Here is a 25,225-nt window from a genome sequence, read left to right on the forward strand (position 1 = left end):
GCCGCTGCTGGAGGAGGAGGAGGAGGAGGAAGAGGCCGAGGGTGGGGGGAAAGCGGGACGCAGGCGGCTGCTGCCGCTGCCGGGCCAGGTAGGACCGGGAGCTGGGGTCCCCCCCGGGGGTCCCGGGGATCATCCCTGGGTCGCTCCCTCCGAGCCCCGGGAGGGGGAAAATTTGCGGCAGCCGGTTACGGGTGATGGGTGGGAGCTGGGGGGATATCGGTAGCAACCCGGGAGGTTGTTTTTTTTTTTAATTAGAGCAGGGGAATAACTGTTTTCTTATGTAATGCCGAGTGTTATGAAATTAGGGCCTGTTTTTGGGGGTGACGGAGGGCGGCAAGGCAAGAAGGCGGGGGGTAGCGGGTGCCGACATGCGCCCGTCTTCGTGCGATGCCCTCGGCTGTTCCCCGGGGAGGTCGAGCGCGGGTCCGTCCGGACGCTGGTCCCGTGATGGGGATTTAAAGGCCGTTCGGCCACGGAGGTGGGTGGGTGAAGGTTTCTTGGCTTCCGCAAGCGGGGATCGTTTTGCACGTTCCCGGGGGAGCAAAGGTCGTGGGTGGCCGCACCTGCCCGGATTTAGCACCGTTGTAACGCTGACGTCCCTTCCACCTCGGTCGTCCACGCCCCTGGCATCTTTTTTGCGGGTTGGCAAATTCATCCTGATGTGCACCAAAAACCCAAACCCCACCCCATGCAGTCAAGCTGATTTTTGTTTCATTTTTATTCTGCTAATTCTCAAAAACCAGCTCTTTACTCTGGGGAGGAATAATGTCAGTTTAAAAATCTGGAGGACTCGGTTTTCCCCTCCCGAACCAAGCAGGGAGCGACGTGCAGCTGCAGCAGCAGCGGTGCGATTGCCTCCATTCTGCCTCGTCACAGCCCTCACTGGGAACAACTCTTGCTGGAGGGTGAAAGACTCATTCAGTCTTTGGGCATTTGTTAAAAAAAAAAAAAAAAAAAAGTAACAAAATTTTCTGAAAACGAAGCGGAGCTGACTCATCCTTACTGACCGACGCAGGGTTGTGTCTCTGGGGAATATTTATAGCGATACCCGCTGAAACAGATCCCATCTCGTTTCTCAGGCCGTCTAGTGAGGATCAGAAGCGGGTTGCAGTTTGTTTGGTTCGGTGCAGTGGATGGTTGAATAATCACCTGTCTCATGGTGTTTCAGCTCTGAAATTTTGTCAGAATTCCTTCACAAAAGGGCTTTTGCACTATTGAAAAGACATCCTAGAACAATCCCTCCTCCCAGCACTCTCCATTGAAGGTTTACGCTGATCCACGGTCTGTACCTTTTCTTCCTGCCCACGTTTCGGGGGGTGTGGGGGTGTGTGATGGTGCGTGGGATGCCGCTGTCGGTTGCCATAGCAGCAGGAGCGATGTCCCCAGCCCCGGCTCCCTGCGGGATGCAGTCGGGGAGCACAGCGCAGGCCCTCCTGGCTTTGGCATCTTCTGCAGGTAGAGAAAGCCCCATCCACCGGCTCTGTAGCCCGAGCTCCGCTGCGGTGGATGCTCGTCTTCTGTGCGAGGAGAGCAAGCTGTCAAATGACGCTGGAAGACAAAATGCCCTTTTCGTTAGTCATCCCCATTGATCTGGCGCTGGGTGTTCCCGCAACGGGGCCGGGAGCGAGGGACGTGTGCCTTCTTGAGCGCTTTGCCGGGGCGTGCGCCAGCCTTGCCCCTGCGCCGTGCTGGTGGCACGGGGTGGGACAGCAGCGCTGCTCGTCTCCTCCTCTGCAGGTGTTTGAAAGGAACAGATAGTTAACCTGAATGTCTAATTTAACGTATAAGGTATGTGGTTCTTTGTTCTTCCCTTGCGGTTTTAGTAACTACAGTAGCTACGGCAGGCTGCAATATCCCCAACTTTGTTTAATTGTTACTTCTATGTGATAGTTTAATAAGGGGTTGCCGTACAACGTTGTCGTTCTTCGTTTATACCCATACAATTAAGAGCAGGCTCTTTCTTTCTTTAATTCCATAAATATTAGTATAGACTAAATAATAATATTTACATTTGCTTTTCAGGGGTTTATCTCCTCTATTCTCCTGTGTTTATTGGGCTACAGAGATACCGCATAAACCAATCTCTGAAACCTAAATCTGCTCCATCATGTATGTAGTTCAAAAGCAAAGCTGCGGTAGGAAGGCTGTGATCCTACGAGTGTCAGAGGGACGCTGCATGGGTTTACTAATACCTGCATGAAAGAAACTGTGGACTCCTGAGTCTTAAATTTTGAGTCATAATGGTGCATGGATTATACAACGTCGGCACAGTAGCAAGTTGGGGCAAAAAGTGTTGTTAAGTATTGTGTCCCATAATGCAGAGTATTTACAAATCACGTGCTTATACTGGCTTCTCAAAAGACTTTTGAATGTGCCGAACTTGATGTTTGACCTCAGTGGGACTACTCATGTGTTTACAGTTAAGCGTATTTTTAAACCTCTGCACAATTAGGCTTCTGAACTTGATTCAAAGCAGACCGTAGTCATGACTTGAACGGATTTGGGATCTGGATCATAAAACCCAAACTGTGGAGCCAGCACCGTGCTCACCTGGCAGCCCAGGATGTTGGATGGTGGGACAGGGACACCGGTGCTGTGCGGAGCTGGTGACTCCGGCCAGCCTGCTGTGGCGTGCGGAGAGAGCTGGGCCCTGTTCTGCCTGAGAGCAAAAGCACCGTCGTTCGTGGCTTATTTATTGATACAACGTGTGCTGGTTGGGAAATGACACTGCACAGGCTGGGGGTCCAGAAAGGCGCTTAGAAGTTGCTTCATACCAAGGAATAATTTTTCCTTTAATGATGGAGATAAACGAGAAATAAATCAAGTTTTTTTTTGATCTTGAGGCAAGAGACCCTAGTGCGCTTTTTTCCTCATGTGGACAGACTGTACCTGGTCTCATAACCCAATGCTGTCTGTCCCTCTCAGCTCGCAACGCAGGTGGGACGTGTCCCTGGCAGCTGTTACGCATCAGCTCTGCACTTACTATCTTTTCAGGGGTACCGCTTGTGGAGACGGGGACCTGAAATGTTCAGAACTACTGTTACCATCAAGAAATGGTACAAGAGTTCAAATTTATGAGGGGAAAATGTGGCTAGAGTAAGGTTAAATCCAACCTTTTTATTTTCTTAGCCTTGAATCTGATAGATTCCCATTGTCTTCATGGGAATTTTATTCTTATAATTAATTTTATTCTTATCTTAAATTTTTAGATTGCTTTTCCCCCTCAGGTAAATATCATAAAGTTGCTAAGTCTGTGGGGCAGCTTTAACTGAAGCACATAAGAGAGTTATCAAGCAGAGATGAGTTTTCCTTTGGTTGCAGCCAGTCCTTACATTTGCCAAGGGTACCCCGGGGGTTTGCTGCCTATTGGGCTGATTTTGATTTAATTGCCCAGAACTGCATCGTAGGATGAAAACTTTGCCATCTGTGACACTGGAAAATACACAGATTTGGCCTGCTGGAAGTGCTTCGTCTTTAATGAAATCTTCACTAGGGCTGGCTCTTGGGTCCTGCAGCTCCAGAGGAAGCTTCCTATTTTCTCCCCGTGGCAGTTATAAATCAGGCGCTCGTGGCGGTGGTCCTCATAGCAGCTCTTGGAGCTAACTCCTCAGTTCAGATTTTCTTTAGTCAGGACTCGTGCTACGGTATTTCCTACTCAAGAAAAAATATTTTCCTACTTAGAACACATTATATGTATTCTACTTGGCCTGCTTTGTGCAGGAGTTGAGGTGCACAGTCACTCTGAGCTATTTGCACGGTTGGACACAGATAAAAGCAATGAATTCATTTCAGCCCTAACCTAATCTGAGTTAATGTGCTGGAATCCCACTGGTGAAAAGCAAGGGCACTTGGCCATGGCCATTCCTTGATCCTTTAAGAGTTTGAATCCCTGTTAAGCATGCTTGTCTTACAACCTGCACTCACACAGGATGTAATCAGTTTTGTTTTCCATCTGTTAAACAAGAGGCTTCCGATTAGTCAGTGCAAACAGAAATAATTATTTTTGTTCTTGCTGACAACAGCACGGTTAACTACCACGTACCTAGCTCGTAGTGTTTTTCACGCTCAGCAATTTTAAACACCTTGCTCTGGGTGCGTTACATGATTTGCCTTACGACCGGCAGGGATTTGGCTTTCAATATTGTCCCTTAATTATAGTAATTGCCTAAGTGGGGATCTCGACGTCTCCCACTGTCCTGTAGCCACAGCCCAGACTGCAGCAGTGGAGCAGCCTGTCACAGCTCATCCGCACGAGGAGCCTGACCACATCCAGTGGAGAAATACACAAACATCAGTGGGAGCAAAACTTGGCTTCATGGCTTGGAGGAGGGAAAAACATAACCTACAAAATCCAAACCAAAAGCACACAGCATTCAGTTTTCAAGAAAATATTTTGGTTTTATGGAGTGACTCAAAGGGACTGTTGGTAAAATATATTTGGTAGATTCCAAAGTGCAGCTGGCAGAGCAGTGCATTATCTTCCAAAGCAATGCTTTATTTGATTTTCAAGTGTAGGATTTTTAACATTTTTAATTTTTGATGATGCTAAATGGAAATACCCATCAGAGGGTTCTCATGAGACTGGGTTGCTCTGGCAGGGAAGAAGCACTTTCTGAACACGTACAGCCCTTAGTGAATCCTGCCACCCCTCTCCTGAGTGCTGCCTTAGCTCTGACCTTAAGGTATGATCTCCAAGCAGGGCATTGTACTCTGCTTCTAGTGACTTTAATAAGGAGCAGAGGAATTACTTAAAGAAATCTGTTAATGCTTGGTTTGGGTTTTTTTTTGTGTGCATATGGTGGGTTTTTTTCTTTTTTCTTTTTTAAAGGCTGGTTTTGTATATAAACATTAAAGCCCTGCTTTCACGTTTGCACAAAAAAATGGAGAGAGACATTTAGGTCTCATATAAGCCGCTAAAAGTGCTTTGGAATATGGATTTTTTTTCTTTTTCCTTTTTTAAAATTTAACTGTTTAGCTGCTTATGTATCTGGGGCTGCGTCCCATTACTGAACTATAACTGGAAAGAGATGACATGCATCCAGGTAGTCTCTGCAACTGAAGCTACAGCATAGTATGCGCCCTTGTATCCTACTTTATTTATGTTCTGAGAAGACTTTGCTTTTATTTAGCTACCAGATCTGTTTTGTTCCCTCTAGGATAGGGATTCTTCATTTATGCAATAGCAATATCCTGCTTTAACAGGCAACAACTTGCTGGATGGAGTGCTTGAGGCGTTGAGTGACTGCTGAAACTCCCTATCTGATATTTGTGGGGTGGTGTGCTTGCCCAGAGACCTGCATCCAAGTCTACAGCCAGAAAGCCTATTAACAGCACCCCTCATGTTCAGAGCTAGCTGTTTTGTTTGTGGTTTAAAGGAATACTTTTCTGCTAACGTCGAATAGTCTGGAGTAAGGATTGGCAGGCAATTTTTTTTTAAACACTTGCATGCTTGTGTAATAAACTGCTTATTGCTTTTGTATAAGCGGAAAGTTTGGGAATATGGAGTTTTATTGCAACATCTGGTATCGAGAGGACCAGATTTATAAGTATGATTTATCTCCTTTGCTTTTTTAAAATTACAAAATCTTGTCTGTAAAGACAGAAGGTGTACACCATTTCAGATTGTTTGACTTTGCTCCCCTAGAACAAATTACTGTACTTGGATAAGAAAGTAGATTTGGTTGCTTTATTCCTCTCAGGATCCTATTTCCTCCTCCATATGTGATGCGACAGTTTTCTCAGTGGCAGAGAAAATGGGATGCATTCACATCTCTTGCAGGAGGCCACTGAACTAAGAATGGTCAGGGCCTGCTGAAGGTGGGAAAGTGAGGACCTACATGGCGACATGGGCATCCTTACCGAACAAAACGTGATGGAGAAAGCTGCCGCTGCAGTGTCCACGGCATTGGGCTGGTGCCTCGCTCCAGCCTTTGCAGAGAGCTCTCTAGGCAGCATTTGGCTGCTGAAGTGGGCTTGTGCCTACGCTCCTGACTGCCCGACTTCTCAGTGTAGCATCCCTTCAGTCTTAATTTTTCTCAGCAAGCTGATTTTTTTCCCAGTTGATGAACAGAAAAACACTTAAAGGTCAATGTCTAAGGAGACATCTTAACCCATTAACAGCAGTACCAAAGTCAAAGAAAACTGAAGCAGAAAAATGACCATTTGTCGATTTTGCTAATGTGCTATCCGTATGCTGCTCTGAATTAGGAGGAGAGAGATGCTCCTGATGCTAGATGCTTGTCCTAGTTAGATTTCCTGAGTGGATGACTTGGGGCCCTAAGACTTGGGGCCCTAATGCTTTGCATCAGAATGCATAGATCTGTTGCAAGTAACAGGAAAAATGTTTCCAAGAAATGGTTTTAAAAAAAAGAGGTTGTTCATTCATGCAGTTATACTGATAAGACAACAACAGTGAAGTCTTTGGAAAGGCATAGACAGTTTATCTTTTTTTTAATATATATTATTTGAATATATATTTAATATATTTTTTAATATATATTTGTTCTGCAACCTGTTTCTCATCCTCGGTGGCAAATGCATGGTAATTGCTTCTGCTGGCTAATGAGCAAAATCAAATCACTCTATTTGCCATAGCTACTTTCTTCAGGCTGTATTTAATTGATAGGTGGTGGATAGAAAATAAAACTGGCTGAAATGGGCTTAAGTTTCTTGTTGCGTAAATGAATGAAATAAGTTTCTGAACACTGTAATTTCCTTTTTTTTTTTTTTTTTTTGTTTGTTGTTGTTTTTTTTCCAGAAAATGGCTGTTCCACCTGCTTATGCTGATCTGGGTAAATCCGCCAGAGACGTTTTCACCAAGGGATATGGTAAATAAAGCCAAAATAAATTTGGTCTTTTGCTGCCTACCTGATTCCTGAAACTGTTGGGATTTTATTACTTTTTTTTCTGATAAATATTCCAATAATTTCCATTAGAATCCAGAGAATTTTCCATCATAGCTTCACATTGCTCTTGCTGTCTAGAAAGGGAGGGTAACTTTTCTTTTGACAAAATTCCTTCTGTTGCCTGTAGGACTGTTGTTTGTTTTGAAAGAAAATTGTGGGTTGTATTTTGACTGTTTCCTTGTATCATGAATAGGATCATTGATGCCAGTAGTTTGCTTATGAACAAAATGCTGCTGCTCACTATGAATAAAGACATTATTACCTAATTTGGTCCTGATTCTGTTGCTGAGGTCAGTAGGATTAATCAATCAGTCGAGTGCTATCTGAAGTGAGTACGCGCTGCATAATCTGCTTCATAAAAACACATGGTTTGATAACTGTACCCTTGGGTTTACTTTTTTAATAGTTCACAGGTGATTTAGAAGGGAGTTTTACAAAATAAATCAGAAATGTTTTTCAAATTAACATATATATAACTCATACTTTTTACTCATCTTCTAGGTTTTGGCTTAATAAAACTTGATTTGAAAACAAAATCTGAAAATGGACTGGTGAGTTTGGAAAGATATTGAAATCCAAAACATTGCAGTGTTCTTGTGTTTACTCTATATTTCTTTTTAAAAGTAGAATCCCTTACCCTCCCCTTATCATTTTTCAGATATATTATAACCTTGCAAGTTACTCTGCATTTATAATTTTTGTATAATATACGAGACTGTGCACAAATTAGAGTAGAAGATACAGTGAAGGGCTCCCTTGCAGCCATGCTAATTGCTTAGTGTGAAAATTGTGTTGCTTTTTGAGGCCATCGCCACGGCCTGCGCTCGGAGGAAGTGTCAGTGCTTCCCTTCTGCCTTCCCGGATTGAACGAGCAGAAATATGTTGGTTTCTGAATGCGCTGCATTGCATGCTGATTCACAGATGCACCTTGTACAGACTAGCACCTTATTCTGTGTTATGCTGCTGGTACGAGTTATCCACAGTCCTGTCCAATTCCCATTCCCTTAGCATGCAATGTTTTTTCTCCCTGACAGTGAAATTTTTTGTGGTGCCAGGGTGTGTTGGTATTAATGACTAGCAAACATGTTCTTAAATCTTCTGAGAAGTCTGCAGTATTGAATAATATCCCAAATTATAACGACTAATATCTTCTACAAGTATAAATATTTACCTGCATGCAAATATATATATATATATATATATATATATATATATAATGTAGATATAAATTTTTTTTTTTTCCTTTTAGGAATTTACAAGCTCAGGTTCAGCAAACTCAGAAACAAGCAAAGTTAGTGGTAGTTTGGAAACAAAATACAAATGGGTGGAATATGGATTGATGTTCACGGAAAAGTGGAACACTGACAACACACTAGGCACTGAGATTACTCTTGAAGATCAGGTAATTTTTGGCTCAAAAGATGCAATTTAAAAATTAACTTATGACAATCTCTAATTATGAATCCAACCAGTGAAATTCTTTTCTGTTCAGCTTGCACGTGGCCTGAAGCTGACCTTTGACTCCTCCTTCTCTCCTAACACTGGGTAAGAAGTGAGTAAGCTTGAGTGTCAAAAAAAGGCATTTTTTATTTTAGTTTTCCAGAATACTGTCTTGCTTCTTTACTCCTTCTGTCTGAAGATATCAAGACAGTTAATAATCAGCCTGTGTGTGATGAAGTCATGTACATCTGATTTAAATCTTAGTATTAACAATCCCTTTTTAATCCTAAGCTACAGCAAGCACACTTTTAAATACAGTAACTTGAAAATTATAGTCAGAATTGGGGTGGGAAGAAAAGGTTTTGTTTGCACTCCTGTTGTGTATTTCTGGCCATGTCAGAGGATGAGCTACTGTCTGAATAAAAGCCCTAAACAAGTCAGCTGTAATGCGAAGCTTAACAAGCTCCAGGAGCCAGTTGGCCACGGCTCTAATAGGTCAACACAGTAATTGGGCTCTTCTCCCAAGCTGAATTTATCATCTGAATTCTTGCTGGCCACAGCATGCCTTGTTGGTGGATGAGTATTTCTGACACAGCGATTGGATGCCACGTTTTATGTGGGCCAGAGGGATTAAGCAGCAGCTGTAGGTCTAGATGTTGGTTTATTTTTTTCCCCTGATTATCTTTTTGTAAGCAGCACTGCCAGTGAGTCAAAATATTCTGCACATTAGCTTCCCAGAGCAGTACGCTGCACTGCAGGCTGCCGGGGTTACAGTCCCAGTGGAGGTTTCACCCTGTCTTCTAGATTGTGTCTTGCATTGTAAACTGTTTCCAGTCCATTCCCAATTCTGCATTAAGTAGATATTTTTGTATTTGTTAACCAGAATAATCTCTAGTGTTTGTTGATAATTATTTCTTAGCTGGTAGGAATCTTAAATAAAGAAGAAAAAACCTGTACGAGAAGACAAGTTACAGCTCTGTAGCTATTTCTTAGGCACCTCAGACGCTATAGTATCTGAGTTATAACTATTGTGTGGGAGGACTATTATAACTTGAATAAATGGAGTGAGATTCAATCCTGGTGTGACCTGGTTTAGGTTGACATGGATGCATCATGTCTGAATGTAAGGCACCTTCTCCCCCTTACTTACTGGCTATGATGACTCTTTCAACAGGGAAAGTCATTTTTAGGAGTGCTCCGTGTTAGCCTGTCCTGTTGACATTGGTGGGAGAGGTACCACTGACTTTTACAGAAGTTGCAGATGAACTAATGCTGAGTGCTTTTGGCACTCCTGCTCTTTATTTCTGATTTTGCAAAACACAAGAAATTCCTGAGTCTGAAATAATCATAATAATAAAGAGAGCAATCTCTATGTGGGTCTGATACAGCATTGAAACAGTTCTTGGAGAATGTTTTTGCTAGCTGAAGTGAAAGGTTGATTTGAAATTTCAAATTAGCCTGACTTTTCCAGAAAGATATCAGTAAAAGATTTAGTCAAAGACAGAAAACTCTTGTAAGGTAAAAAGAGAAGAAAAAAATCTTAAGTAAGAGTAGCTGAATATATTAGATGTAACTCTCGTGCCTTGTGAGGGTCGGCACCCTTGATGTAAGGCAACCTAAGGACACATGAGAAAACACTGCTCTGGCCAGTAATATAAAAATAAACAAGTGACTCGAGAAAGTTTATTTCTGTGTTACCTGGCAGCCTTTCTAATGGCTGTAACCATTAAACTTCATAAAGCATCCAAAGGAGAAAACAAGGTGTCAGAGCCACTGAAGCAACCTACTTCCTTAGCAGCAGAGACTTTCCCTCAGGAAGCTGGAGACAAAGTAGTGATTTCTTGACGTCTGTCACAGTAAATGAAATTACCCAGTTCACTAGGATTGTCTAAAAATTGTTTGTTTGAGACAGGCCAACTACTATTGACTTTCTGTGGCAAACCTGTAAACTGCTACATTTTCCATTCCTTCCTTGCATCTACCAAACTTCCAAAAACATCAGATTAGTTGGATGAGGATTTGGTTTTGTCACCTCCTGTCTGGCTTATTGTGCTGCCGCTTTTCAGAACACAGCCCAGAAGTGCTTATTGGGGTGCCACACCGCATTTTATTGCTTGATTGCAAATAATTCATTGTAGCTGAATTAGGGTTTTGCAGATGTGAAAGGTAAGAAGGTGACATACCATGTGGCTCTCCAGGTATGTATACTTTGTCTTCAAGAACTATTGAGCTGAGTTAAAGTAACTGATTTGATTGAATTGCTACCTATGAGCGTACCTTTTCAAAGGTACGAGATTCTTTCTTTTCTCTTTAGGAAGAAGAGCGCTAAAGTTAAGACAGGGTACAAAAGGGAACACATCAACATTGGCTGCGACATGGATTTTGATATTGCTGGTCCTTCAATACGTGGAGCCCTGGTGGTTGGCTACGAGGGGTGGCTGGCAGGTTACCAAATGACTTTTGAGACAACGAAGTCTAGAGTAACCCAGAGCAACTTTGCTGTTGGCTACAAGACTGATGAATTCCAGCTTCATACTAATGTGTAAGTATTGGCAGACGGGCATTCAAAAGGAATTTGAAAGGATTTTGCTGCTTACTAGAGCAATGAAAGGGACAGAGTTTCAGAAGTGGTGAAAGAGGGAACGGTATAGTTGAAATTACTTCTTCGTTTAAGATGGCAAACTGCATTTTTTTAGCTGCATTAACTTTTCTTTGAATTATGTGGGTGAGGGAGTGCATGATGGAAGGAACTGAAACTCACTGAGCACCCAAGCATCCAGTGTCTATCTTTCTAACAGATACGGATTATTAGAATCTATTAGCAGAATAATAAAACAAGTGGGTTATAAAAATACTCTTTGTGAAAGTTGAAATAAAAGCAATGTCTTCCTTTTGCACGTCAAAATCAAGCAAAATGGTGGTTTGATCTGTAGGTGAAAGAGTTAATCAGAGGATGAACAAGAACAGGCAAAAGGGAACAAATGGGTGGAGATATGGACTGGGTTTGTTTTAGTACTGAAAGGGATATGGTGCAAAAGTTTGTTTTAACAGTATATCTCCTAATAATCTCTTCATGCAAGCATTTGTCCTTTCTGAATGCTTGAATAGTGGGAAACCAGGACCAAATTCCATGAAGACCTTAATTTCTCTGTCTCCTGTTCCTCTTAAAAAAGCAATTTATGCCTTTGGGGAAGACATTTTTTTAAGATTAGGCAATCCTAATCCATTCCCCCCACCTCCCCTTTTGCATTCCCTTGGGTAATTGGATATTTTGCATGTAGCAGAGCTATTGCAGGCTGTTCCCATTTTGGGGGCTGAACAACTGTTCTGCCTTCCTGGAGCTGCTTCTTCAAAGGCTTTCTGTTCTGTTTCATGCTGTGTTGCAGAGATCTGGTTTAGGAAGCTCACACTGCCTTACAGAACAATTGAACTTCACAGCCCAGACAGTATGTTTGAAGGATTGCCAAAGCACAAAAATGTGGGCAGAAAACTTTAATCAAAGCAATATGCGGGGTCCCCCTCCGCTCAGTAGATAGGAGTTACTCCTTCAAGCACAATGACTTTCAACATTGTCATACTGTAGCAGTTCAAAACATTGTATTACTGTTTTTTGCTATAAAATGCTGTAATTATTATTACTCTTAATTAAAGCAACAGCAGAAGATAACTTTATAAGAGCAGAAGGGGCTCAGATCTTACTGTACTGTTTCTTGGATTCCTAATTGTCTATTTCTTAGGTTGCTGTTACTGTATGTGGATGATAAATCAGCTTCAGGAGGACGCCTAGTTTGTTTATTTAATATTCATACCCTACCAATTGACAGGCAAAACCATAAATGTGTGATATGAATAGAAAACTGATTTGCTGATATTAATAGATTATTTAGGTATTTGATGTGTTTCAGCTTTGAAACGTGTCAGAATTTTTATATAGTCCCAGAAACGGTTGTGTGTGTAACTCCCATCACTAGCCTGCTCGGTTGTAATATCTAGACAGTTCAGTGTTTCACATGGGACGCTGTGGCAGAGCTGATAATTTAACTAGGTGGGGCTTGAAGCATCGTCTTTTGTTTCTGGTGTTTCACAGACCAGCTTGGGGACTTTAGCAAGTTACTTTCCTTAATGGTGCCTTAGTATATTCATTTTCATAGGGGGATAATGTGGGTTTTTTTATCTGTATCTGAAAAGTGTTATTATTTCCGTTAGACTTAAAAGGAGGGTTGACTTTTTAATTATTATTATTTTTTAATAATAACTAAAGGAGGTAGGGCTGGATAATTTCTAGTTTTAAATATGACTTTCCTCGTTTTTTAAGCATAGCTCAGACCGCCCCCCCCCTAATGTTGCAGGTCAAGACAGAGCTGTGTGGGAACCTTGCACAAAATCTGCCTGTATAACCAGCTCTCCTCAGTCCTTTTTAATCCCTCCTTTTCTTGAGAGCCAAGCACATGCAGTTATATGTGAGCTTCAGTCTTATCTGAAGTAAGTATTGTAGTGTTTTTCTGGAAGAATTGCTCTAACAATTTAAAAGGCTGCTGCTATTGCTTGAACCTTTAAATAGGCATATCACTACAATTGTTTGTGCAATTGTTATGAGCAGGAACATCAGGCCAAGGGGGTAAAAGTGAAGAGATTTCCCCCCTTTTAATCACTAGAGGTTTGGTATACTCTAATAATTGGAACCAGATTATTTCATAGTTTAGAAATAATTATAAGTGTTTTATTTTCAGAGGTTTTCCTGTGGTTTAACGCCCATTTTGTGCAATACGCTTGTATCCTCTTAAGAAAATGAGCGAAAATGGAAATTCAGACGCTCACTAGTTTACAAGGAGTGCAAGGCTTTTAGAAGTCTTTTGCTCTTGTTTTTATGATCTGCATGCTCTAATGTTTTGCATTTTATTTACCACGCTTTATTCCCTGTGTGACACTGGTGTCAGTAGTAATTGGAAGTAGTGCTACTCGGTAGTGGTTGTAGAAGACTGTCATCCTTCAGTTGTTGTCCAGTGCTCTGCAAAGTAAAATTAGTTTCATTTCAATTTCTAGTGGAGAGACATCTATGTACAGATGTACCGTAAGGACTATTGCAAATGGTATTCACTTGCAAAAGCTGATAGGCTTGGATATTAAATTGGCATCTTCACTTCTGATACAGTTCATCTGTGTCTACTGGTAAAAGCACGCTGACAAGGCAGTGTTAGGATGACTGCTCAGGCTCAGTGATTGGGGCACAGCCCTTTCAGGGCACTAGGGAGTCATAGGCCTGAGACAATAATTATTTCAGAGATACGCAGAGAAGAATAAATCTCTTTACTACAAAGACTCCCATCTAGAGGGAAGGGAAAATTGGAAGTTGTCATCATTAGTCTATTTCTGATTGATAGATTGTTATGGCTTTTTTTTCCCATTTCCTAAGTTGTTTGTTGAAATATAGTAATTGTCAATGAATTTAAGCATTTAAAAACGATTTCAGAACCAGTCTGGCCTAATGTCTCTATCTTTGTTGTTATAGGGATGTTAAATGAGGTGTAAGTCAATGTTCTACAAATATAGGTCTTACTGGAAAAAAAAGATGACTGTTTTGGGGTGCAGTTTAAAACTAGACTAATGCATTCCTTCCAGGAATGATGGAACGGAATTTGGTGGCTCCATTTACCAGAAGGTGAATGATAAACTGGAAACTGCTGTGAATCTTGCTTGGACAGCCGGTAATAGCAACACTCGCTTTGGAATAGCAGCCAAGTATCAGATTGACCCAGATGCCTCTTTTTCTGTGAGTGCTATGCATGTACATTTATAAGCATTTGAAAATAGGCTGTCGTAATGGAAATGTGAAGCAACCTTTACATCAGTGAAGTACAGTTTTGATGCAGTCCTATGCTGTATAGTTGGCACATATATCTATTTGTCTTGGGTTTGGCAGCATGAGAGGAGAACTATTGGATTTTCCTTGAAGTGACACAGAATGTTTTATCATATTATTGGGCGCTATTCTGAGAATTTTTTTTGTGTCAGTCTTGAAAAAGTTAAAAACTATGTTAATAAAAACATTATTTTCTATAGTGACTGTAGATTTGTTGAGATTTGGGATTTAAGTTACAGCAAAATTAACTCTAGGTTATTTTGTGATTTAAAACATGAAATCCTTTACCTGCTAAAAAGGTATTACTTAATTTTCAAGCAGGAAGGACTTTGAAGAAAGATACTGAATTATTTACATATGGTATTTTTTTCTTTTAAGGCTAAAGTGAACAACTCCAGTCTGATCGGATTAGGATACACTCAGACTTTAAAGCCAGGTAAGTCTATGCAGAAGGAATTCAGAATCAATAAAGTGATATTTTAATCTTGAAATATCTGAGGGCTTTTTGTGACAAAATGTGATTGGTTTTGTAAGACTGCTGTTCTGCTTGGCAAGCCAGTGATGAACTTTTCCAGGGACTGCTCTGTTAATTTTGGATGTCTATTGGAAGCAGAATTATTAGAGACCGCCATCCACTGACCAGTCAGATACTCTTATGTTGACACAAAATACAACTACAATTAGGTGTTTCACAGACAAGTAAATGCATTTTCAGTACTTTCAGAGGCTTCCTATTACCGAGTTTATTTTGCTTGAAAATGCAACTTTCTCAAAGTCCCCTGGTCCAGGAAGAGGACAATCTTACTGCTGTGAAATTGGTTTTAATGTAGTCTCATAAATCTGCTGCCAGAATACCAAGCAGATTGACATGAGATATTACAGTAGACAGGGCTAGGGCCTTTTCACACCTAGATTTTAAAGTGGTTTAGAAAGGTGGGTATGTATCAAGGTCCCAATTTTTCATAATACTGGACTCTAAAATTAGATTAATCAGTAGACCAGCAGCAGTGAACTGACTCAGAGCTTTAATTACTTGGAGTGATAAAAAGCAGAAATCTATCACTGTGGTTTATTGTAACTTTCATAATTCAGAAAGATTTCTTATCTGCAAATTGTTTTAAAATGCCCAGTCCTTACAAGGCTAGCTGCCAAATTACGTTAACCTAGATGCCCAATAAATTAAAGCAGTAACACAGACGCACTGAACGTAAACCTCATTCCAAGTTTTAACAGTTGGTCTCTTCTCTCACTTTTCTCTATTTTGCAGGTATCAAACTGACATTGTCAGCTTTGTTGGATGGCAAGAATGTCAATGCAGGTGGTCACAAACTTGGTCTAGGATTGGAATTTGAAGCATAAGGAGTGATTCTACAATCACTAATTTGAAAATACAGCATAGCTACCTTCAGAATATAGTGTACCTTTCAATGTTTTATGTCTGGGATGCAAGTATTGCTAAGTATCAGTCCTGCTAGTCCTGGTTAAAGACAGCTAAGCTTTAAAAATGATGTTGTTACAGAAATGGAGACAAAAGCATAAAAAAAAATTCCTAATTCCAGGCTTTTTTTTTTTTAATGTTATTGCCCATCACATCTGTCAGCTGCCACGATAGGAAGGTATTGATTACCTTTACTAACGTGTTGACTGCACAAGGAATATATTGATGTGGTATAAAAACTTGAGACGTTAAGAATTGCAGACCACTATATTGTACTGTTAATTCTGCAAGCAAAATATTCTGACACTTAAGGTTTCAATTCACGATGGAATGTGCAAACTTGTCTGAAAAAGGGATTTTTAAAAATTTTTATTTAGATAGGTATTTCATGAATGGTTTATCTGATTTGGTTATCTTACACCTACAGCTGTCTCCAGAATGGTTTAGGTTGCCCACCTTGTGTAAGTCCGTTGCAGAGGAGGTTTGATGTGACTCAGCCAATACTACCTGTCCTGTGTTGTGGTTCCTTTCCCTTGCACTGACTGGAAAGCTTGTAAGACAGGGCCATAATCAGGGAAGAGTCTTTGTAACTGCAATCACATAGTTGCATCACTAAATTTAAAATGGACTTTTGTTTTATTACCACTTTTTTTTAGCAACTAAATGGGTACATTTTTAGAGAGTCTTCCATTTTGTGTGGAACTAGACCCCAAAATGCTGTACTTGACACTACTAAAAATGGATAAAAAACCCAAACCCAACTTGAATAAAATATTGAAATGTCACCTTTTACTTTGTCTTTATATTAAGTGTGATAACCATTCCATATTAATTCCAGCAGCAGACTGCCAACATCTCAGCGCATATTTTGTGCCACACAAACAAAAAATACTTAGTAGATTTAAGTTGCAGACATGGCTGTTCTTAGTGCTCGCTAAGCTCTGGCAACTGCACATATGCACGTGTTTAGGTCATGGAGAAAACAAGATCGTGTGACTTGTTTCTCTTTCATTGCAGAATTCACAAAGTTGAATTACCTTTCTATGAACAAACAGGTGTGAGCAATGAACAGTTATCAGTTGGGATAAACTTCAGTGGCTTTTCATTAAGACTTTGTATTTTTTTCACACATAAGCCATCGACGTGGGTGGAGTGCAGATGGCAAGAGCATGTGCCCGATGAGGCAACGGCGTTACGACATCGTGAGACTGCAGATCCGCCTCAGCAACAGCCCGCAAATTGTGCAATGCCGGCTGTCTTCCCTCTTATCACGAGCTATTCCAGGGTCCTTCCTAGCATGCCTTGTCTCAAATATTTAACGTAACACGCCTGGGAGAAGCGTTCCTCTTCCAGACTTCACCGACTGAAACAAACCACACGCAGCCAGCTCGCAGTACCATGGCAAACGCTCAAAACTAATTTACGTTCCTGTATGCTGTGCACGTCCTGTGTTCTCTCAGCGTCCCCATAAGCCTTTGGGCTCCTTGCTCTTGCTTTTCTCATGCTTGAGGCATGTGTGTTTTGGAAATTTTTTTCTCTCGCGATCAGCTTCAAGGCTTCTCTCAGGAATGCCTCACTTGCGGTGAGAACGGGAAAACATTCTTCCATAAACCTACCTTAATTCTGCCAAAACCGCCCCACACACATATGCGGACGCTGGTGAGCGGTTTCCCAGGGCAGGGGCTTTGTGGGGAGGCTCCAACCCCTAACATCAACCTCCGACTGAAGGAAGGAGAAGGAAACCCCCTGTTTTCTGTCAGGGGAGGGCTGGACACGCTTCCACCTCGCCGCTCCCCGCCTGCCCAGCCCACTCCCTCAGGCGCCACCAGCTCCCTCGGCTACCGGACCCCCTGGGCGCAGCCGCGGGCAGCCCCGTGCCCCGCCGCGCTCCCCTCAGCCCCTGCGCGGCGCCCACCCGCCTTCCCTCCCAGGCGCATGCGCGGCCACTTCCCCGGCGGCGCCCGGGGTGGGTGGGGGGGCGGTGCCATCGCCACGTCTGTGGAGGGTGCCCGGGAAGATGGCGGCCGCCGGCGAGAGGGGCGTCCCGGCGGGCCGCGCTCTCTGCCTCTTGCTGCTCTGCGGGTGGGCCCTGGCGATCCGCGACCAGGACGAGTCCGGTGAGTACGGCGGAGGACGGGATGGGCCCCGGTGGGTGGGTGAGGCGGGCGGCTGTGGGCGCTTGCGCGGCCGCCCCGCCGGTCTTACACCGGACTCGTCTTCAGCGCTTTTTGGGCCTAAAGGTCTCCGGGGCCGCCGGCGGGGCTCCTCTGCCGCCCTCGCACGCCGGTAGGCCGCCCTGCCCGCGGGGGCTGCTGGTGAGGCGAGACGGGGGGGGGGGCGGCCGGGCCCGGGAACCGGCCTCGGCCCCGGGAACCGGCCTCGGTCGGGTTTTCTCTTCGTCTTTCTGAGAGAGTGAGCGCCGGGGGAGAACGTGGGCCTGTCAAGTGCTGCTGCCTCGGCGGGTGTTGACCTTGTTTTATTGCTACGAAGATCGGTTTAGCTGACTGCTTTGCTCATCCGACTTAATATTTTGTTCTAGTTATTCTAGTTAGGTGCCTGTTTTTAGCCCCCCCCCCCCCCCCCCCCCCCCGCGAAAATAAGTTTTATGTTATTCTGCAAGTTGACTCCTAAGTTATGTCCATTTTCTTTCTACCACTTGCCTTCAACCTACAAACCAACTGCAAGCAAATGCTAATAAGAAATACCTATTTCAAGTGCAGTGAATTCCTCTTTGTTTTAGATGCACTCTTGGTTGGGCAGTGAAGAGAAAGGGAATTATTGAAGGAAATGAAAGGGGCTGTTTTGAGCAGGCAGTTCTTTTCTTGCTTGTCAAGTCAGTATATCCAAACCAGCTCTACTTGTGGTGCCCCTCACCTGGTCTAGTGGGTAGGCAGTAATGAAGGAAAGGGTTCAGGATGTGGGACAGAAACCTGTAGGAAACCAAGAGTTTCTAACTTCAAAATCATGGAACAACTTGCTTTCTAAAAAGTAAGTTTTCCTGGAAGTGAATTTTGACCCTGTCAGATGTTTTTATGTACAGTGTTTACTAAGAGGACTGTGTTGCTAGTTCTGTCACTGTGATTGGACATTAATATCTATTTCTCAAGCTGAGGCATTTCTGGAGTCCACACACTGTGTCTAGTATCACCTGACAGTGTTGTGTAACTGTAAACAGTGCAACCACCATTTATAATGCCAGATAGTTTTGGGTAGATGTCATAAATAATTGTGGTGTAGCTGCTGAACTTGCCACTCCTATTAAAACAAAAAATAACTTCTTTTAGGAATAATAGGAAATTATTCTTTCTCAGTCCGAAGCTGCAGCAGTAGCTGGTGGGAGTCCCTTGTGTTTAAGCATATATCCTTCTAAAACTTTCATGTTAAAATGAGTTTAAGAATATTTTGAAGTGTAAGGATACATGCAGTGTAGTTCTGTAGGAAAAACATGCTTGTTTATATTTCAAACAATTTAGCTGTACTTTTTGTCTGTTTGGTGAGGGTAGCGGTAAGGTCTACCTGCCTCCCTCATAACGTGCCAACTAGCTATAAATATGAAACTGTCTTGCAGCTGCCTTTCATCATATTTATCTCCATGTATGTAATTAGCTGGCTTGACTCCTGAGGGGAGATAGGAATTCCCTAAACTTGTCCTGTACAAGAACTGAACAAGTTAATGTTGATACGATAATTCAGACTAGTAGTTTCTTCAGCAACAGTAAGTGTTTAAATGTAAAGTAGTTGGCTTTGAACTTCAGCAGAGAGGCACCATAACGTCTAGTTCATGTGGGATTAGTTGAGTCTTCTCTGTTTTACAGTTAAAGAGTAATTCATACTGGGAAAGTGTACCACGTAAACAAGAAGTATGTGTAACTGATCCTCTGTAAATACACATTTCATGAATAACATGATTCAGTCTCCCCTGTATAATATTTTACTTACAAGTAATTTGACACAAGCAGTTGGTTGAATGCTCATTTCTAGAATCTGTAACTTTCCAGTGAACCAGGGAGGTCCTTGGGAGTGCTTAATGAAAGTATTGTTACTTTTTAAAAATAAAAAAACTAAAAAGTAGTTTGGCATGCCAAAATACAAGGCAAGTATTGTTCCACTATTTAAATTATGATGTGTACAGAAAGTCTAAAATGTGTTCTTCATTTTTAAGGTGCCTCCTGATTTGAATCTGGAAGTGACATGCTGTAAACATTAGGAGTTTGCTCTTTTCTATTTTTTTTTTAGGATTAAAATCCCATTGGCTGTTTATGAACTCCCTCTGCATCTTTTTTTTACCTTCCATTGGATTGAGAAAAGGGATGATGGGCCCTGCATGTGGTTTTAATGCCTAGCTTGTCTTTTATGTAGTTCTGCAAAGCCATCCTAGCATTGGAGAGATTATGAATTTGCCTAAGGGTGCACTGTTACGTGGTGCTGTTGCTGGCTTACTTCATTATAATAATTTGCTGCCGACAAAAGGCTTTCCTGCAGGAGCATATGCAGTCAGATTGTCTGTCCTTCAGCTTTGTTTTTTAAGCTGTGGTTTGCTAGTTTCATTTGAGTTAACATAAGGTTGGAAATCTTTTTCTGTGTCTGCAAATCTAATAAAAATAAGTGCCTGGGAAGAGATGCTAGGAACTTGTGTCCTGACTAAAGTAGGTATCGCAGCATGTTCTCTCTTTTTGTTGGTAAAATATGCAGTGGTGAAAGATTAAAAACTTTTAACTGCAGGATAAGCTTTACTGAGAACTTCTTCCTCTGTAGACCTCAGCAAATTATGTGGGAGAAAGAATTTGATGATGGGGAAAATACTAATCCTATATGATTCTACAAGACATCATAAATCCACAGAGGGAGGGAGGACATGTCTCTGAAGTTCTAAGTCTGGAAAATACACATGCTAAATTTTTCAGGGACGCTTTGGCATACTAATCTGGAAAGCATGTGTTTCCTGGCTTTAATTCCTGTCCCACTCAAGACTTCTCTTGAAGTTGCCAAAGTACAGGAGTGTGTATTTCTGCATATGAATTCTGAAAAGTTTGCAGAGTGAAATATGCCCTGTTCATCATATGACTTCTTGTCTATAAAGTAAATGCCTTGCAATAATTTTCCTTTATAGCTGAAGTTTCACAAGAGAAGTTAGTGCCTTGTGCTTAACCTTGACTGTTTCTCATCCTTTTCTCAGAGTCTGTGAAAGTGGAGATGCTTCAGAAGAATATTTCATCTAAAAGTGAGAATGAAACACTAAGTAGATCCCAAAATTTGACAGACAGCTTGCAGAGTATAACCCCGACAAAAAAAGATGCAAGCCCAACAAAAAAAGAGGCGTTCCCAACAACAGCTAAAATCAATTCGGTGACTGCAGTAAAACCATCTACAGCAAAAGGTGATTCTCCGCCATATGTTCTCTCTCGTGCGGTGACTGCTAGTCCAGTATCTCAAATGGATGTTGATGCTTCTGAAGATACTAAAATTGAGGAAGAGGATCTTCTAACAGATTTGAAAGACACACTAAATAGTTCACCACCCATCATAAAAGAAACGATGGAATCAGATGGAGATGACTATGGTCCTTATGAAGTGACATCGAATTCCAGATACAACCCAGACCTCCTAGAGATACCAGAAGATGATGACTCTGACACCATTAGTAATTACAATGAGGAGATCAAGACCCTTGATGAGAAGATAAAAGATGTTTCTGTCACAGGGTTGGAAGAAGAAGAAGACAGCCATTTCTTTTTTCATCTGGTTGTAGTTGCCTTCTTAGTAGCTGTTGTATATGTCACCTATCACAATAAGAGGAAGGTAGGTGTGCTGTGAAAGGTTGAGAGAAACAGCTTTAGTATTTAAAATGAAGTTGCATTGCTTTGCACACTTTTTTGATAAGAGAAACTTAGCTTTTTTGGAGAATGAAATCTTTGACCACTTGTCTTGCTGTGATGCTAATATGCAGATCGTTACTGTCATTTTTGTCTGCACAATGAAAATGAACTCAAGTCAAACATTTTAGATTAGAAAATCAGTTAATTGATAACATCAGTAATCAATCAGTTCAGTAATGGGCAATGGCAGTGTACAGCTTGAGTTCTATAAATGAGACCTGAGCCAAATTGAGTGAAGGTGATTCATTAACTAATTTTGTTTCTCTGCAGGGTTATAAACAGCAAATTAAGGAAGGTTTAATCCCAAACGGTGTGGGAATGTTCTTGTTATAACTGACAGTCCTTGTAATAAGTATTCACTTTAAGGTGGCCTTTGTATCATAGATATTCTGAGGGCTTAACTGCAAACTTTTAGGAAGTGTTTAACTCTCTTTCTGGTTTTACACAGAGAAGCTCAAGTTTTCAGGTAACTATTTCTTCAGTGCAAACTAATTCTCTGCATCTCAAAAGTAGCCTGATGAGTGTTATTTCAAATGTACTGCTAGCATAGAAAATTAACACCAGCCCAGCCAGACCCAGTAGAGATGCATGCACAAATTTGCAATTAAATCATAGGTTAGTTTTTGGATATGAGGAAAATCTAGTGTTTATCCTTGTAGAGAACACTGATTTGGTCAGCTTGGGGGACTCTGAAAAGAACGCAGCTAAAAAACCCCCAAAAGTTCTGCTTTACAGTGCAATGGCATATCTGGAATATGGTTTGCCAAATCTTTATAGGGGAAATTGTTGAAGACTCTTACATTTGAAAATTTAACTTTTGAGGGAAGTTCAAATAAGTGATAAAAAAATGCGTTGTCTTTGCTACATAGGTAAAGTAATGCTTGTAGTGTCATTTGAAAAGCTAGCTGTTGATACTACTTTTTAGCACTTAGAAATAATTTTGGGAACAGAAAATACAGTAGTACTTTTAAGTACATAGGTAGTGGCATGTATTCGTGTGAGACAACAGTCAAGTTGGTTTAGGTTCTCCTTTTTCTTTCCCTGTGCCCCCTTACAGCATCCCATTTCCCCTTTTGCCAGTATAGTTGCCCTGTCTGGTACAGTGGATTCTTAGAGGATGTCAGTAAGAAGCAAGGCGAAATAGGGTGAAGATAATAGACATTTAAAAATCTGATTACTTGAGTGCTTTGATTTATCATATAGCCTCTTTAACTGCTCTGCTGATATTGCTGAAGGAGGCACTGAGCTGTAGTGCAGAAACATTTTATCAAGTTACACCATTGCTGCTTCTGTTGCCTTTGTTTAAGCACCAGTAATACAATTATTTTTAACAAGGGTGAAATGCCAGAATAGGTAAGATGAATAAATGAACAAATGTCACCATCTGGGGATAGTTTAATAGCCTGTATATGCTATGTGAAGCTATGCACATATCTTTACTAGAAGAGTTATGTGTTGAATGCCGTGTTTTTGCCAAACTGCAACTGAGTTGTGCCAGGAAGTGACTTGATGGCAAGGACAGTATGGAAATGGCTGACTACTAGTGTAGTGTTTTATAGCAACAGTAATGCCATTGCCAGGATCAAGGGGTAGAACTGTGATATCAATAGAACTGTTAAGCTGTCTATCAAAACCAAAATGTCTCTCCATAGCATTACTTAAGTTGGCTGCTTTTTCTTTCAGATCTTCTTATTGGTCCAGAGCCGAAGATGGAGGGATGGCCTGTGTTCTAGGACAGTAGAATATCATCGTTTAGATCAAAATGTTAATGAAGCGATGCCTTCCCTGAAAATAACTAATGACTATGTATTTTGAAAGCACTGTGATTTGCGTTTGTTGAACTTATTACTCTTTGCCTGCCTAGTCATGTAATGATATTCAGGTATTTGAAATACGCTGCTTGTACTGAAATGAGATGTATTCTCTTTGACCTGGATGTTTTTGAGATTAAATCTCATGGAAGATCAAGGGCATGATACATCTGTTTGCTACTTTGGTCAGGTTTTATATCAACTATAAAGATACAGCGTTTAATAATTTGTGCTCTTTCCATTCATTAAGCATCATCCCTTCTGTCTGGAGCAGTCTTAATAGTGGTAACACAAAAAATAAGCATAAAATATTTTAGGTCTAATAAATTAATGACTTTGGCATCACTAAATCAAATTAACGATCTCTTTGCTAATCACTTTTATGGCTCATAAATCCCACTATATTGCAAACTTAAAATATAATTACTTTTTTCTATGCTTAAATCCTAATGCTACAAATCTTTCATCTTGGTTTTTTTTTTGTGTTCTGTTTTCTTGTTGCATAATTTGATCCTATTTTAGGCAGAATAGCTAACGTGGCAACTTCATAATTTCCGTATGGGTTCATGCAGTAAGTGATTTAAAAATAATTACGTATAGCCCATTTTATTTCAGAAGTTATATACCATATATTTCCTTAAAATGTTCAAGATCTTTGTGAAGGTATGCAGCTTCTTGACTGTCCTTTTTTTTCTCTGATGGTATTTATGACTATTTCATTATCTTTGTAATTACTGAATGGAAAATAAGCCTTGTTGAATAATCTTACTGAAATATAGATTCTTGAGAGGCTTTCAATACATCAAAGCTTTCTGTTGAAGTTTAAGACAGTTGGGAAACAGTTATGTGGTTTATTATACTATAAATGGGAGAGGCCTGAAAATGTAAGAATAATTTATTTTGTTGTTGTTCTGACCCAGGTAACAGGCAGATGAAAGTAATGGTGTGTGGGGCTACCAGTCTGTGGACAGTGCACTCTAATTTTTGACAAACATTTATGCATTAGTGTAAATCAAATTACTGGTACACTAGGTTTTTTGTTTTTTGGTTTTTTTTACCTTGTCTTTTGTACTTCCATTATTTATGTTCTCATGAGTTGTAAAATATAAAATCTTAGTTTTCTGTACATTCTGTTTGTGATTTAGTTTTCAAACTGATAAATATGTAAATAATGGTGGATCAGAACCCCATAATTAATGACTTGGTATTCAAGTAGTTACATAACATTTTGAAAAAATCAACTTTACAGCTGTCGGCATAGGGAGTCTGAAGGCATGATACTATCTTACGAATGAAGTGCTAAAAGTTCTAAATCCTACTGTTAAATGCATTCTTTTCATAACCATAAGAAGTAAAGCACAAACAAAATATCCCAAAACTCTTTTCTTGCAGTAATTTTTATCATATTTGGACTTGTATCACTTAATATTTTGAATAAGGTTTTTAAAATAAATGACGATAATAAGCTTGTGTTTTTTCTTAACTTTCACTGCTTTTATACAGTACCTTACGATAAAGAGCTTCCTTAGGCCTGGGATTGGACAACCAGTTCAAAACCATCTCTTCTGTTACTGATTAAATTCGCTCTGTGTAGGGGTTGCATGGAGTTTTGTTTTATGCATCTGTTAAATAGTTTGTAGGGTAGATAGCAAGGCTTAAATGAAATCTTTTAAGCTGTAGGAATTAATAAATTCTTTAAGAAGTAGTTTTTTACTTTAGTTGTATAATTAGTAATTCTCGTGGAAGATACTTGAAACTCTCATCTGAATGTACGCACATTAAAACATAACATTGCTGTGGTCAAGATCCAAAGGGAAAGGTTACTTTGCAGAACTCCTTTAGGGTGTTTAAATATCGGAATTGGAAAGAAGGACGCTAATGTTTTTGCACCCAAG

At 40.9% G+C, this 25,225-nt stretch overlaps 2 protein-coding genes across 2 annotated transcripts; both read left to right on the top strand.

The window, feature by feature from the left end:
• Positions 1–46: 46 nt before the first annotated feature.
• On the top strand, positions 47–16,428 carry VDAC1 (voltage dependent anion channel 1). Its single transcript, XM_049829507.1, has 9 exons — positions 47–88; positions 6,758–6,827; positions 7,407–7,456; positions 8,155–8,307; positions 8,398–8,450; positions 10,660–10,887; positions 13,965–14,115; positions 14,584–14,641; positions 15,473–16,428. Exons 2-9 carry the CDS (start codon positions 6,761–6,763, stop codon positions 15,562–15,564), a joined length of 852 nt encoding a protein of 283 aa, XP_049685464.1. The 5' UTR covers positions 47–88; positions 6,758–6,760; the 3' UTR covers positions 15,565–16,428.
• A 1,189-nt stretch (positions 16,429–17,617) lies between these two features.
• Positions 17,618–24,795, top strand: C26H5orf15 (chromosome 26 C5orf15 homolog). The gene is made up of 3 exons (XM_049829641.1): positions 17,618–17,760; positions 20,820–21,442; positions 23,203–24,795. The coding sequence occupies exons 1-3, from the start codon at positions 17,661–17,663 to the stop codon at positions 23,332–23,334; spliced, it is 855 nt and encodes a 284-aa protein (XP_049685598.1). The 5' UTR covers positions 17,618–17,660; the 3' UTR covers positions 23,335–24,795.
• Positions 24,796–25,225: the final 430 nt, after the last annotated feature.

This window comes from Accipiter gentilis, chromosome 26 (assembly GCF_929443795.1).
Source record: "Accipiter gentilis chromosome 26, bAccGen1.1, whole genome shotgun sequence".
In the NCBI taxonomy this organism is placed as follows: Eukaryota; Metazoa; Chordata; class Aves; order Accipitriformes; family Accipitridae; genus Astur; species Astur gentilis.